The sequence below is a fragment of the Toxotes jaculatrix genome, chromosome 10 (assembly GCF_017976425.1).
Source record: "Toxotes jaculatrix isolate fToxJac2 chromosome 10, fToxJac2.pri, whole genome shotgun sequence".
Taxonomy (NCBI): domain Eukaryota; kingdom Metazoa; phylum Chordata; class Actinopteri; family Toxotidae; genus Toxotes; species Toxotes jaculatrix.
The window spans coordinates 2,918,870-2,933,427 of NC_054403.1; the positions used below are offsets into that span (position 1 = coordinate 2,918,870).

Consider the following 14,558-nt stretch of genomic DNA (forward strand, 5'->3'; position numbering starts at 1 on the left):
AAAAAAAAAGACAGGTTGTGTCTTTTCAGCGGCCAACACTGTAAGATGTGTTACATGTGGACTGGTGATGGTCCTTCACACACAGATGATGGGAGAGCTGGTCACAGCAGCACTGACTGCTCTGAACACCGTGGTCCCAAACTCATTACAGCTGAGCAAAACACAAACACGCAAACATCTTCAGCACGATGACAAAACACGTCACATAACGAAAAAAAAAACAAAACAAATGAAGGTAACATCCACTCATTAAAAAAAAAAAAAACACAAAAAGACAACAACAGAACAGCTGTTGCATCTTATGACATTGTGAAGGTGTTGCAGTGTTTTGCTGTATTTGTTGCACCTTTGCTCATTTTGAGTTTGAAATACATTTGTATCTCGTAGCTTGTTTGTAGCTTGTATGTTTTCAAATTTGCAGCGCTTAAAAAAATGTGTGTGTTGTTTTAATGATTGTTTGAATATTGTGGCAGAGGTGGGACTGTAACAGCAAGGTCCGCACGGAGATTTATACTAATAAGACTGATGATAACTGTAGCAGTGTGTGTTAAGCTGGATCATGGTGGGGGCAGATCCAGGCTCTACAGCTCTGGAGGAGCAGCCTGATAATAAGGAATCACAATGATCCAACCTAGAGGTAACAGAATCAAGGACTAGTTTTTCTGCGTCTCTCTGAGACAGGATGTGTCTGATGTTTGTAATGTTACGTAGGTGAAAACAGACAGTCCATGAAGTTTGTTTGTTTGATGTGAGTGTTAAAGGACACATCCTGATAACTGAGATTCCTCACAGTGGTGCTGGAGCTCAGGGAAATGCCTTCAAGAGTAACTGTCATTACATCGTGTGTCTCTGAGGTGTTTGTTGGTCTGTACAACAACTTCAGTCTTGTCTGAGTTGAACATCAGACACTGGCTCCTTCCTCCCTTTGCTCTCGTGGATCCATCAGATGTTGGAAACCTTCCTCTGAGCTTCTGCTCCATGTTCACATGATTCATCACATCATTCAAGCTGCCAATCTCCTGTTCTACCACATCCCAAAGGTGTTCTACTGGATTCAGGTCTGTTTTATTTATATAGCACCAAATCACAACAGACGTTACCTCAGGGCACTTTCCATATAGAGCAGGTTAGCATTTCCCCCTAAGAGCAGCACTTGGAGACAGTGGAGAGGAAAAACTCCCTTTAACAGGTCGAAACCTTGAACAGAACTGGGCTCATGGTGGGAGGCCGTCTGCCTCAACTGGTTGGGGTTGAGAGAGAAAACGAGAGGGTGAGAGAATAATAATGATAATAATCTGCAGCTCTGTAGGCAGATGAACCTGCACAGAGCGACAGCAGAAGAGAAGAGAGGAGGAAAGAACTTTAGGAAAGAGAAGAAGCTGAGTTAGTAACATGTATTAATGTGAAATGAATGAGAACAGATGGAGAGGGAGAGGTGCATCATCCCCCAGCAGTCTAAGCTTATCGCAGCATAAGCACAGCATGAGTAGCCATTAGAAGATGGTGAACTGTGGCCATGAAGGGATGAACATGGTCAGCAACAATACTCAGACACACTGTGATATTCAGACCATCACTGATTGGTGTTAAGGCCCAAAGTGAACCAAGAAAACATTCTACAGATTCTTGTGTGTGTGTGTGTGTAGATTAATGAGTGTGCAAAAAGTGAAGGAGTCTGAATAAGTGAAGTCTCTGCTTTTCCTACACAGCCCCGTCAGCTGATTAACCCCTTCATGCTGAACAGTTCGCTGGCTAGCTGCTAGAAAATCAGCATGAATAAGAGATGTCACATTCACAACAAGCATCATCCGTCAGCTGTACCAGCAGGAAGTAAAAACAACAACAACAGGAGTAAAATCAGTTTCTTTATTTCTCTATTAAATATGAATATCTCAGTGGAGCAGTAACACTGTCATGACGTCAAACTGAAAAACCGCTTTGCTTCACTTCAGTGCATTTAAAAGACACTACAGGAAAGGATGTTGATTATGGTCAAACCAACTGATAAAAAATAGAAAGAAAAAAGTCATCAAATTAAGTTAATAATAATCTTCTGTGTGTTGGAAACAATAAATAAGTGCAGCTGATTTCCAGTGTTCACAGTTCAGCAAATGAACCTTTAGCTGCCGTCTCAGCTGAAGTTCAGTTAAAGAAACGGAACATTTAGGAAAAAAAACACTGGAGAGTGACAGACCTGACAGTCCAACCTGTCCCAGACACCATACGTCTGTCCAATCACAGCGTCTGACCCAACGTCTTTAAAATAATAACAGCATCGTTACAGGAGCTGACTCATGTTTGAGTAAAGCATGGTTTTACACTTTTCATGACTCAGCTTCCAAACCATCACTCTGATTTATAGTATGCAGTCTCCTCACTCGGTCCTCCCATTGGTCCAGAGATGCTGTGACTGGAAGCCTACATCAGCCTAACATCAGCCTATGGGGCTCCTCCCTGAAGCTGATGTCACAGAGCAGTGATAAATGGTCAGAGGGGTAGTGGTAGGAAGGGAGGCGGTCTGGGCCGATCTGCTCCTCAGTAGGAATGTCCAGCAGGCAGTCCACTCTCAAAGCATCATGGGTATACCAGATATAGTCCAGCGTGCTGCAGCTCTCTCCAGAGGGGCGGATCTTCCATGTGGTGTAGGCTGGTTCTGTCTGTCCATCAGAGCTCAGCAACTTGTACGCAGAGCTCAGGCCGAGGGGGGATGAGCTGAAGCGTCTGTAAACGTCCTCCGAGGGCTCCGCGTTAAAGTCCCCGCACACAACTAAAGGGATCGCGGCCGACGCCGCCTCGCTCTGGCCGCCCCGGGATGTTATGCTGCGTAAACTCTGCAGCAGGTCAGCGCCCTGCGCGCTCCGCAGCCTCTCCCACCCGCTACGAGCTTTCAGATGGGTGACGGCGACGCACAGCCGCCGGCCCGTTACCCGGCAGTTCAGCGTCTGGACGATGGCTACCTGGTTGGTGGGCAGCATCATGGCTGACAGCCGCAGGTGAGCTGTGGACTGCAGGGAGAAGCGAGAGCGGCGGTAAAACAGAGCGCAGCCGTCAGGGCCGTTATTCTGCTCTACATCCAGACAGGGAGACCAGGGTTTCGCCAGGAAGCTGCCGTGGTAACCCAGGCTGGCCATGATTGGCTGGAAGGTGTCGTAGTAGTGGTCCACTTCCTGTAGACACAGGACGTCGGGGCGATAGGTGAGGATCTCTTCCAGGATCAAGTACTTCCTTTCCTGCCAGTTGAGAGCATCCAGTGGACAGCGGATAAACCCGTCCTTCCCCTCACCGAGAGCTGCAAACAAAGACAGACAGACAGACGTACAGTGAAAACCTCAGTCCGGTCAGTGGTGGACAGACAGACACACACACAGACAGACAGAATATAACCGTACTCTACCTTGTGCGAGTATGTTCCACTGCATGACCCGTATGGAGGGGCTGTGCATATGGTTGCAGGGCGCCATGCCTCTGGGATAGACCAGATCCCGGTGTGGCCGGGCCGGCCGCGTCTGCAGGGCATCCTCGCACTCTCTGAGCAGCTGGTCCGGGGACACCTCGGCTTGGTCCTGGTCCAGTTCCTGGTCTGGGCACTCCTCCGGGTACAGGTCTGTCTGGGCCAAGGCGGAGCTGTTGAGCGATGGGGCCAACGTACCAAACAACCTGCTGCTGCTGCTGCTGCTTCCACCCATTGGACAAACTGATGGAGAGAAAATGAAAACTCACTCTTAACAACAGGATTCTGCATCTTTTACTGAAGTCATGTGAAGTTCATAAGAGTAGAGAACAGCTTTGCCCTGCAGGATGATGAGAAGCCACCACAGTGTGCTTATTCAATTATGAGATTAAGTGTCCAGTGTCGTTATTGAATAGACACCTTGTATATTTCACCGCCATGACATACGGAGGTAGGAGAGGACACTGACTGGACATTTATCTGGTTAACAGACTGTCATCATCTTTAAATGTCTGTCTGCAACAAACTCTCATTATCCCTTAAACGGCTTGCTTCAGTGGCTTCGGTGCCACTGTTCTGGCTGTCCCAGTGGTTCTGGTCCAAATCTTGTCCTCCTGACCACACTCAACCTCCTCCAGTTAGCTTGGCGCTCCAACCAGTCCACTGTGGACGTGGTAACATCTGTCAGGATGGTTCTGGTTAGACTTCAGCTCAGCCCGACACCTGATTGTGAAGCTGATCCAGCTATAGGCTTCAACACCTCCCTCTGCAGCTGGGTCCTGGATGTCCTCACAGGCCACAGTGATGACACATAAAGCAGCAGGTCTCAACAACAACAACAACAACAAAGATGAATCAGCTTCCAGAGAAGAGGAGGACCAATTAGCGATGGAAGACCAACAACCTCTCCCTGGACATAGGGAAGAGGAAGGAGGTTGTCATGGACAGGTGCTGATCACTGCTACGGAGAGGGTCAGCAGCACCAGGATCCGTGAAGTGCAGATCAGAGAAAACCTCATATGTGACAACACTCTCTAAGAAAGCACGACAACAGCTCTACTTCCTGTGTCCCCACCATGTTCTACAGAGGAACCGCTGAGAGCATCCTGACCACCTGCATCACTGTGTGGTCTAAGAACTGCACGGTTCATCCACGAGGCCCTCAGCATCATGGAGAACCACAGCCTCTTCACCCTGCTACCATTTAGCAGGAGGTACCCAGGCACCAGGACCACTGGAAAACCCCACACCCTTCACTACAGGAAGCCTATGTCTGACTGAGCGTAGTCCCACGCAGAGCGTCAGGCAATGTCAGTGTGAGGCCGAGCATTGTTTTCAATGTGATACTGGTGCCGGTGGAAAACCAGTACCAATGACGAAACACCTTTTTTGAAACCTTTCTAAAAAAAAACTTTTTGTTTATTTAACATAGACAGGAGTATATAAAAGTCAGCCCTGCTCACCGATCTTAAACTACTCTAGGTGACTGTCAGCATGAATGTCTTACCCATGGCGTCCATGTCAAATCAGATGCTCTCCTCTCTCTAAAGACCAGCACTGTCCACCTCCTCTGTCTCTGTCATTCACTCTTGCCCTCTTCCCTTTTATGCTCTTTAATTACAAAGCTGGATCACTCCCTCCTTCTCTCTCTCTCTCTCTCTCTCTCTCCCTCCCTCTCTTCTGTGAGTCATTCTTTATCTGTCTCATCCGCTCGTTCATCTGTTTCCCTCTCTCTCCCTGACTCATCAGTTCTCACCCCGTCCTCCCTCTCTCCTGACAGAATGACCTCAACATAGAGGGGAGACACAGTAAGCCTGTCTCAGACAGAGAGAGGGAGGGAGGGAGAGAGAGAGAGAAGAATTGAGGGGTGGGGGGAATGGGGGAGGCATCTTTAGAAGGAAAAGGGACATAAAAAGAAGAGAGAGGAAGGATTGGAGTAAGTGGGTGGGACATGTTGTCCAACAGGTGGGGATGGCAGGACTATCCGGTGTGGATACACTCAAACACACAGACACACACACACACAAACACACACACACACAATGAACATGTGTTCTCTGGTTACCTGTGGTTACCTGAGGACAGAGGAGGGAAGAGGCAGAAAGAGCGTGGGCTTGTTCTCTTTGTCAGTGGACACATTCACCTGCTTTACATGGACACAGATCATGGACATAACCTGCTTCATCTGGATTCACCACTTAAAAACCCAGAGAGAGTGATGGCAGTCCCCATACACACCACACACACACACACACACGCTGTGTACCTCTGTTCATATTTTTAGGTAACTGACGAGGCATGTACTTTACTCAACTCCCTCTTTTGTTGGCTGGTCAATGTAAACACATTCCAACATACATTCACCACAACAGACAACCTTCCACTGGCTCTATAGGAGAATGGCTGTGTTCTCACCATTGACAGTGACACTTGTTGTCAAACAAAAAAAAAAATCAGATGGCAACTTACATGTTAGTCCCAACATCAGTGCTGTTTATGCTATACTGAGATGCCTGTTTGTTAGATACAGCCACATAATGTCATGGACTCTAATGCTGCAGTCCTGTAATTAATCCTTAATCTGAAATCATGAATAACCTCTGGGTTATTATAAGGGCTCTAATCCCAAAGGGGTAGAATCACTGTGAGTCCTACTAACTTCAAATCTGACTCACATCTACACTCGCTATACACTGCAAAATGCCTCTTGAACACTATGACTATGATACACAAATCTATACATAGGCAATAACGATCTAAAAATATGGCTGCCAATCAAAAATCTTCGCAAGGGGCGGGGTTTAGCAGGACACTACCCATAACTCAAGCTGTCTTGGAGCAATCCTGATGAAACTCAGCTGAGTCATCCTGCATGATCCCCTGTCCCATACAAAGCAAGTTCACTTTTCCATTCAGGCTTTGGTATTAAATCTCTAAAGAGGAGCTTGGTGATTGGATAAAGCTCCACAGAGGACTATACTTCTCTGGTACTTCCATCACTGACTGTAGTGAATGAAAGCTGTTATTTAGGTTTTTTTTTATTATATGTATAAAAACTATTTGCCTTTGAAACCAATAAAGATAAAAAGTTCCATTAACTACTTAATGATTCAGTTTCATTCTCTGTTTTATGAGACTGTAAGAGTGATTTTGCTCATGTTCTTTCCTGACTGCTTAGATAGTCTCGTGAAAGCTTCCTGTTGAAGGAAATGAAAAAGGTCAAGTCCTGCCCCTTCTTTAGTTTGAGTTTTGTTGAGTATTTCTGCACTTAATCATTTTCAGTCATAATACGTACATACTGCCACTGTGACCGATAGTTAGAACTGTGTATAAGGAGACAATATGGAAGTGAAAGATTACTTGTATGATAAAAAACACAAGGTGTTTAAGGATTGTCCTTCAGTTCATGGTTAAAAGTCTGATAAATTCATACCAAATATGAAACTGAACAATTATTAAAAATGTGTCATAAATCATGACTGATTTTAAGTAGAAACACAATTCAGAAAAGAAGATACTACACAGTAAAAACAATCTAACCCAGGTAATCTCTATTAGATTATAGAAGCATCAGTGATGCTACTATAATGATTGCTGATTTACTATGGCCACAGATAATTAGGGTTGGACGATTTATCGTTTTCTGATCGAAATTGCGATTTCAGACAACGCGATCATGTGATCGCCAAAGCTGCGGTTTTTTTTTTTTTTTTTTTTTTGCAGTGATCCTGACTGACCCAGGATCTGCTGTGTCAACTGTTTTACACATACATGCCGTCTCCTCTACCTGCCGAGCTCACTCATCAGTATAACCTGCTCCACCTGCTCCTTCATTAGTGAAATGGCTTCAGCTGGACCAGAAGCGGAGTTACGGCATTTAATCCCCAATATAAACAGCACGTCGGTTATTTGGGAGTATTTCGGGTTTCAGGCTGCAGACGTGCACCAGGAACAGATGATTGGTGAAAAGTCTAACAAGTGGTAAGCTGAAAAGTCGCTGCCTGCAGACAGCATACTTTCCCGCTTACCACACCGGAGAGAATATTGCCCAGGGACTGAGAGAGAGTGTGTCTGTCAAGCTGGGGTCTGAAAGAAGAGGACCGGACGTGTCTCACAACCGACAAATGCAGCAAACGTCACCAAAGCTATGGAACTTAATCAACGGACCAGACTTCAGTGTTTTGGACACAGGCTGCATCTTGCAATTGGTAAGTGTTAAGAGTGTGTGTTTATCAATTCATTCATTCATACGGATTTAATATGATGTGTGCGCATTAAGTATAGTCAGTATAGTTTTTCTTTGAAGCCCTTACAAATACTGCTTACAAATACTTACAAAATACTTACAAAAATCTGCTTTGTAAAGTTTTGTATTTTATTTAACTTTTTTTTTTTTTTAACTTAACACAGTTAAGGATTTTTTTTGCACTATTTTAAGTCAAGACAGTCAAAGATGGCTCTTTTAGTTCTTCATTTGTAATAACTGTCACTGGTCAAGGACTTTATAGACTGTACATGTATGTTTCTTGTTAATTAATACATTTGAAATCAATTCTTAACTTTAGTTTTCATTCCTGCATTAGAGTAATGGCATTTAATGTTGTAATGGTATGATGTAGTTTTCTGTCATGTTTGTAAATGTTTACTGTACATTGTGAAAATTGCACTGAAGCTTGAAGAAAATTGTGACTCAAATCAAAATCGCAATATCCTGCCAGAAAAATTGCAAATAGATCTTTTCCTAAAATGGTTTAGCCCTACAGATAAAGCAGACTCGACCTAAAATAACAGCCCTGTTGTTATCAACTCTACAGACATGAACACTGATATATATACTTACATGGAACAGAACTGATTAAGGAAGCGCACACACACACAAACATCCAGTTTTCAGCCTCTGTGAAGGTTATCCACCCAACAGTCCTCCCTCTTTCCTGCCTCAGTCATCCCTCACTCCTCTTCATTAGAGCTGCTCTGAGTGGGAGCAGCAGTCTGCTGGATGTGGGTATGGATGGACAATGTGTCTGTCATAAGACAGTCCCAGTGAATGCTGCTGTGGCAGCCAGATGAAGGAGTGACTTGGTGCATGTCTGGCCCAATCAAGAATGCCTGGACCACCCCACCCCCACCCCACCCTACCCTTTCTCTCACTGTCTCACACTCACACACACACACACACACACACGCACACACACACACACACACACACACACACACACACACACACACACACACACACAAAAGTAACAAAATGAGAGCTGTGCAGTGTAAGCAGTCCAGAGAGGAACCTCAGTAAACTGGAATGTCAGTCAACAATGAACTGTCGCACAGGCAACGTAATCACACACATATTATGTGCCTCTGCATTCCATGTTAACCACCTGTATATATACATATTCATACACCCCCAGGTAAGACAAAGAAAATATGAAGAAAATGATCAACACAATGTGAAGAAGTAGCTATTTTTATGTTACACCAGATGTCTATGTATTGTGAGATACCTACTGAAGTTAGCATGCTAACCAGCTAGGCCTGGTCCACCCCGTTTGGTACCACTTTGTACCTGGAGAGGCAACAGCGAGTCACTGTAGCATCCAGTCTGCCCTCAGTCCAACATGAGAGGGTGATTCAAAGGCAAAGAAAGTGACAGAAATAGAAACGGAAGCAGAGCTAACACTGGTGTTGCTTTACACCACTGGAGACAGCTCATTACAGTAGGACAACAAAAAAAAAAGACATTTCCAAACCAGTACGAACTATACTAGACACAAGTCAGGGTGTTGAGACTCTGAGTGGCAGCTCTTCCATGCCCACTGTTTTTTTTTTTTTTCCTGTGCCAAAGGACAGAGCTCACGGTGGCAGGAGTCCAGCTCCAGGATGGTGTGAAGCTGCTGTTGAATAGTAAACCAGGCTTGTGTTTCTGGTTACACAGACAGAGATCACATTCCAGCCAATCTTCTCCAATGCTGTGGGGAACTACAGGCCAATTGACTGAATACTGGAGTGGCATATTAGATTAAGTGGTACAGGGTGAGCAATGAATGAAGGATTGTCCTGTATAAATGTTCTGTTCATCAGACACTGAGCTGGCTGAAACAGCTGAATTCCACTGACTGAGAGAAGGGTTTAAAGGATGACACTGACAACCACTGAGCTGAGACCTCCAATGACAGATCGGTTTTATATTTTAGCTTTAGTGCACTGGAGACATTTAACTTGTTAAACAGAAGCTAATATAGGCCTGACATATAGATTTAACCCTAGTGTGTACTCCCTCTTGACCAATGTCTTCTTTACTGGATGGTTATGTAACTCAGACTGACCAACCCCATTACAAATGGAGCCCGGTGAAGATCTGCATGGAGTTATATTAAGAGTTTTAGCCTCTGGAGGACTCAACCACAGAAACCATTAATGCAGCTCCCCGGGGGTGGGGGCTCGTGACCTGACTACAGGAGTGAACCTCGAGACCTGACCTGTTTCCTTGGGACAATACCTAAAATAGACAAACCTTCAGCCTAGTTAGAACTGCTAAACACTTTGACCTGGACGCTGGTTCCTGATTGGCTCGCATTTGAGCAGTATGAGTTTTTGAAGGCTGATATTCAAAAATCTGATTTTCCTTCAGACAGTCATTTAATACTATGTGTTCAGATTCAAAATAAATACTGTATGTCAATAAGATCAATGAAATACTTTACTATACTTTCAGTATTCAGCTGATTGGGTCACAGCAATTTCAGGGGTCAGAATCTTGAGGATTTTAAGCTTAACAGCTTCATAGATTTGAATCAGGATCTTCAATGTTTGGATGAAGTGGCTTGAGAAAGATGTGTGCACCTAACAGGCTGTATCTGTTACTGCACAGGAGGCTTGTTTGTGAGCTTGGCTGCTAGGTCTGGGAGCACTGTATACTGGGACGGTAACGTTAACTTTTCAGATGGTGGTGCACAGGTTGCCTGCATATCTTACACCAGGTGTTTCTCTGCTGTTTTCCAGCTTTAAAAAAAAAAAAAAAAAAAATTTAATCGCCCTGTGCGGTTGCCTGACTCATGGTACCCATCCGCTACGAAACCCACTTAATATGTGCAGATTAAATGGGTTATGGTTAGGGTTAGAGCAGATACATTTATGGAAAATTAGTCAGCAGTTTATCATCTTTACAGTGGGGGCGTTTTCTGTGAAATTTTCATAACTGTTTATTGCCCAGCTCTAGTTGTGCAGCCACAGTCTGCCCTATCAGTCAGTGAAGAGTTTACCTTCATAACTTCACTTACTTTTAAAAGTCAAAATATAAACTTAAATAAATTCAGTAGGGGAGTCAATGGATTTATATTTGATATGTTGGATTGAACTGAATAAAACCAAACCCTTGGGGGAAAAAAAATGTGATGTCAAACCATTATATCAGATAAACCCTGATCATTGTTTGACCTTAAGCTAAATCAGATATCGTTTTAGAAATAAACATGAATTCATAGTATCTCCTGCTGAAACACCAAAATCCTCTCCTCTTTGAGGGAAATAATGCTTTTATAATGGAAGCAGGAGTTATATAGATCCAGCTGCACTTATCTGCAGCAGTCTTTCCTTACACTGATGTAACCATGTGTGTTTTCCTGTGCGTTCACACCTCAGCACCAAGCTGGGCTCTTGTTCTCCCTCACATACTAGCTGACTATTTGTCAGCTAGTTCAGTGCAGCATTACTGCTGTGAGACATGGAAGTGCAGTGTCATGGTTTGCAGTGGCAGGAAGGAAACTGAGGCTGCTTGAACAGATTACAGAGGTAACTGCTTAAGACCCACAAGAGAGGACATCGAGAACATCCTGTATAACAGTTTTAGAGAGGGAATAAATAGAACTGGTTACTTAGCAGGAAGTTTTAGCTTCTGTGGCTGAAGAGATAAAGAGTGCCACCTATAGAAACTCCCAGGAGTACACTGCCTGCTTGACAGGTCACAGGGGTCATGGTGCAAATTTCATTTTTCATAGCTGCTATTTTTTATTTAGCAAAAGAGAATCTTGTATATGTATAAAGTGTGTAGCTAACACTAGATAATAATTAGCCAACATGGACAAATAAAAATAAAAATGTCCTGAAAATGTTCAGAATAATCAAGAGTTAAAACATCTACACCTCCGTGACAACTCAGTACAGCATCATCTACCCATGAAGACCATGTCACAGGGTCACAGCCTTGTCACAGCCCTTGAGTAAAGGTTGCTTTGTCAAGATAATTATCATTTCATTTTCATATGTCATTTTATAACCTGTTTATCCACAGTCAAAAAGGCCAATCGCTGGCTGGTTCCAGGCATGTGGATATGAAGATTTGTGGCTTTGTACACTGAATATCTTTGAGTCATGTACAGTTAGATAAAAGAAGACATTTCTAAACCTTCAACTGGAAAAAGCCCACAGCTGACAGTTTAATTGGTAATCAAAATATTCGGGGCAGCCCCATCGTGGCAAATGAAATGGGGAAAATGGCTGGTGCTTAGAAGGAAGCTTCCTTCTCTAATAGTAGTAGTTGTAGTAATAAGGAACCTAAGCTGGAGGTTTGGTGTGCAGAAAGGCAGGTTTCAGAACATATTGTTCAGAAGATGATGTAAGCAGTGGACCAAGACGCTGCAGGTTTAAGAAAAAGTCTGTCCTGTGCAGATACATATTGTAACTGTTCTAGCCATTTGGTAACATTTCCTGGTTGAATTAGAGGTATTTTGTTGTCGTGTTTCTTCCAGCTGGTAGATGTTTGAGGTAACTATGTATGTGGCAGAGGTCAGTGGGGCTCTGTGGAGAGTAAAGACATGATGATGTCTGATAGATCATCAAGTCTAACATATGGAATGACCCCAAACACATGCTCGGTCTTACATATATGTCTAACTTATAAGAAGACAGCGTTGCCTTTAAGGTAAAGCACTACATTTAAGGCAGAATGGCAAAGGTGATGTAATCCGATAATACAGGTATGCGGATGAGACCTGTAACTTTTCTCAGTATGAAAAGATCTCTATGTTGAGCCCAATGAAAAACACTGTCACTGTCAGAAAACATTGCTTAGATCCTTAGTGCTTTAGTATTAGCAGTGGTAAACCCGATGAAGTCAGAGAACGCTGTTTTAACAAAATCTCAAGTTACAAAAGTTAGAAAAGTGCACCATGGAAAGGGTTAACCTCTGCTCCATGCACCGTACCATGTGACGAACTGTAATTTGAGTGACATCGATTTTAAAAACCACATTTTGGGTCATGGAAAATGACACGTCACATACTGATGAGTAACCACGTTTTAACCGGTCAGATTTTTGAACGGGATTTGGTAGAAACACATACTCGAGTTGTTTTATGGTCCCAAATGATACTAAACAGTAGACTTAGATGTACAAATACCTGCTGCTGCCCCTGTGGTGGATGATCTGCTGGGCGTCACCTGGGGACCGGTCTCTTTCACTCCCACTCCTCTGACACCGGAGTACCGTGGCCCCGCAGGGTCTGACACTGCTCCCGCTGAAAGCTGTCTCCTGGCTGTCGGTCCTCCCCGTGAGGACACGCACAGCTGGCTCAATAAAGCCGAGCAGCGACGAGCTGGGTTCATTCTTTACCGCACTGAGTCCGACAGAGAAAGAGCTGTACGTTACAGGGAAGTGTTCCGTTGTCCTTTCACCAGTGACTAACCAAACCGAGCCATTTACTCAGCTAAAGGCCTGAGAACGTTCCTCTAACACGCGGTTTGACGGGGTACACTTCCTTTCTCTTTGTACCTTTGAAGGTAGCAGAAAGCCGGTAAGTTACATCATTTTTCCTGGTGAGTCACGGAACAAGTGCTAATGAGGGGTTGGCAAAAGATGGGCTAGTCCGCGACGTTTTCAGGACGGCACCACATACGTTAGAAGTGACTATATAATACGCAAGGTGAATATAGTTATAGTGGGAAATATATGTGACTGTTTTATTTTCTATCGCAAACTGATGAAAGTCAAAGTTTAAACCTGTTTCATACAGCCTTCCCCCCTCATGTCTCCAGTGGTTCGGCCCGCACCAACCCTTATACCAAAGAGACAGGAACTAGCGAGAAGAGGGCGTAAACTTTTCCCACAATCAAGCCAATCAGCGTTCAGTGCGCTCATTGCATAAAATGACGGCTCTGACGTAAGAACACGCCTCTCTACGTATGTTGCCCGTGCTGTCTTCGTTGTGTCCTGCGTAAACTGTACTAACTTCTCCTGGAAACCTGTAGTCCTGTAAAAAAAAAAAAACAGAACAGCCCGATCTAGATCAGCCTATATACTGCCTGCCTCTCAATTTAAAGAATAAACAAGATTAAGGAGAGCAGGATCAATTCATCATCTTCTTTTTTTTCTTCATTTCTTTTTGAAAGTACAGACGTTTTGTTTGGTTTTTGGGATAAATGTCAGTTTTGAAAGTCAGTTTTATCACACTTACCAAATAAAACCTTAAGACAAATATGTATCTTCATTTTTCATGGAGAAATGAAGTCAGTATAAACTTCTCACCACATGATATAAAAAGAAAGAACATGAGTTTTAGAACATGTGTGTGGAAGCTGCAGTGTTTTTTTTATACTAAAGCCAACCTTCTCCCTTTATGAGAACCGTGTAAAACATGACAAAAATTCAACCTAAAATTGTTGTTTGCATTGTTCATTAGTTGCAAAGAAATGCTTAATGATCTTTTTTTTTTTTTGCAGCCAAATACTGTGAATTACTCAGTGTCACTCCCCTCCATGTTCTTTTTGATCTGTATTAGTGGAGTTAGCTGAGAGCAAACTAATTTTCTAAAGCCATTATGTAACTAGACCAAGGGTCAGTCGTGTCAGGATCCAGGACTGTTACTCTATTAATCATTCAGCAACTCAAGCACAAAACAGTGCTTTCAAGGTTGCATTGGTTGTTCCAGGTTTGTTTACAAAGTATGTTTTATGTAAAGCTCTTGCTACATGTGTAGATATTGTACGTCATAACAGGGGAAAACAGCAGCAAAGAAAGCATAACAAGCAGTGAGAGTTATCAGGACCCAGGTGGAAGATTTTAGACACCAAATAGCAATATTATGATTAGTTATGTTATGGGTGAAAAAAA

The 14,558-nt window shown here is 43.6% G+C and overlaps 1 protein-coding gene across 1 annotated transcript; it reads right to left on the minus strand.

Annotated features, from left to right (window-relative positions):
- Positions 1 to 1,852: 1,852 nt before the first annotated feature.
- nocta (nocturnin a) lies at positions 1,853 to 13,462 on the minus strand. Its single transcript, XM_041048280.1, has 3 exons — positions 12,850 to 13,462; positions 3,395 to 3,694; positions 1,853 to 3,289 (listed from the first exon to the last, which is right to left on the minus strand). The coding sequence occupies exons 1-3, from the start codon at positions 13,052 to 13,054 to the stop codon at positions 2,424 to 2,426; spliced, it is 1,371 nt and encodes a 456-aa protein (XP_040904214.1). The 5' UTR covers positions 13,055 to 13,462; the 3' UTR covers positions 1,853 to 2,423.
- Positions 13,463 to 14,558: the final 1,096 nt, after the last annotated feature.

Excerpts from the sequence above, each read along its gene's own strand:
- nocta (XM_041048280.1), bottom strand. The coding sequence starts at position 13,054 with ATGAACCCAGCTCGTCGCTGCTCGGCTTTATTGAGCCAGCTGTGCGTG. Across the intron at positions 3,695-12,849 it reads CACCACAGGGGCAGCAGCAG|TTTGTCCAATGGGTGGAAGC; the intron begins GTATTTGTACAT and ends TCTCTCCATCAG. Across the intron at positions 3,290-3,394 it reads GTGGAACATACTCGCACAAG|CTCTCGGTGAGGGGAAGGAC; the intron begins GTAGAGTACGGT and ends CTTTGTTTGCAG.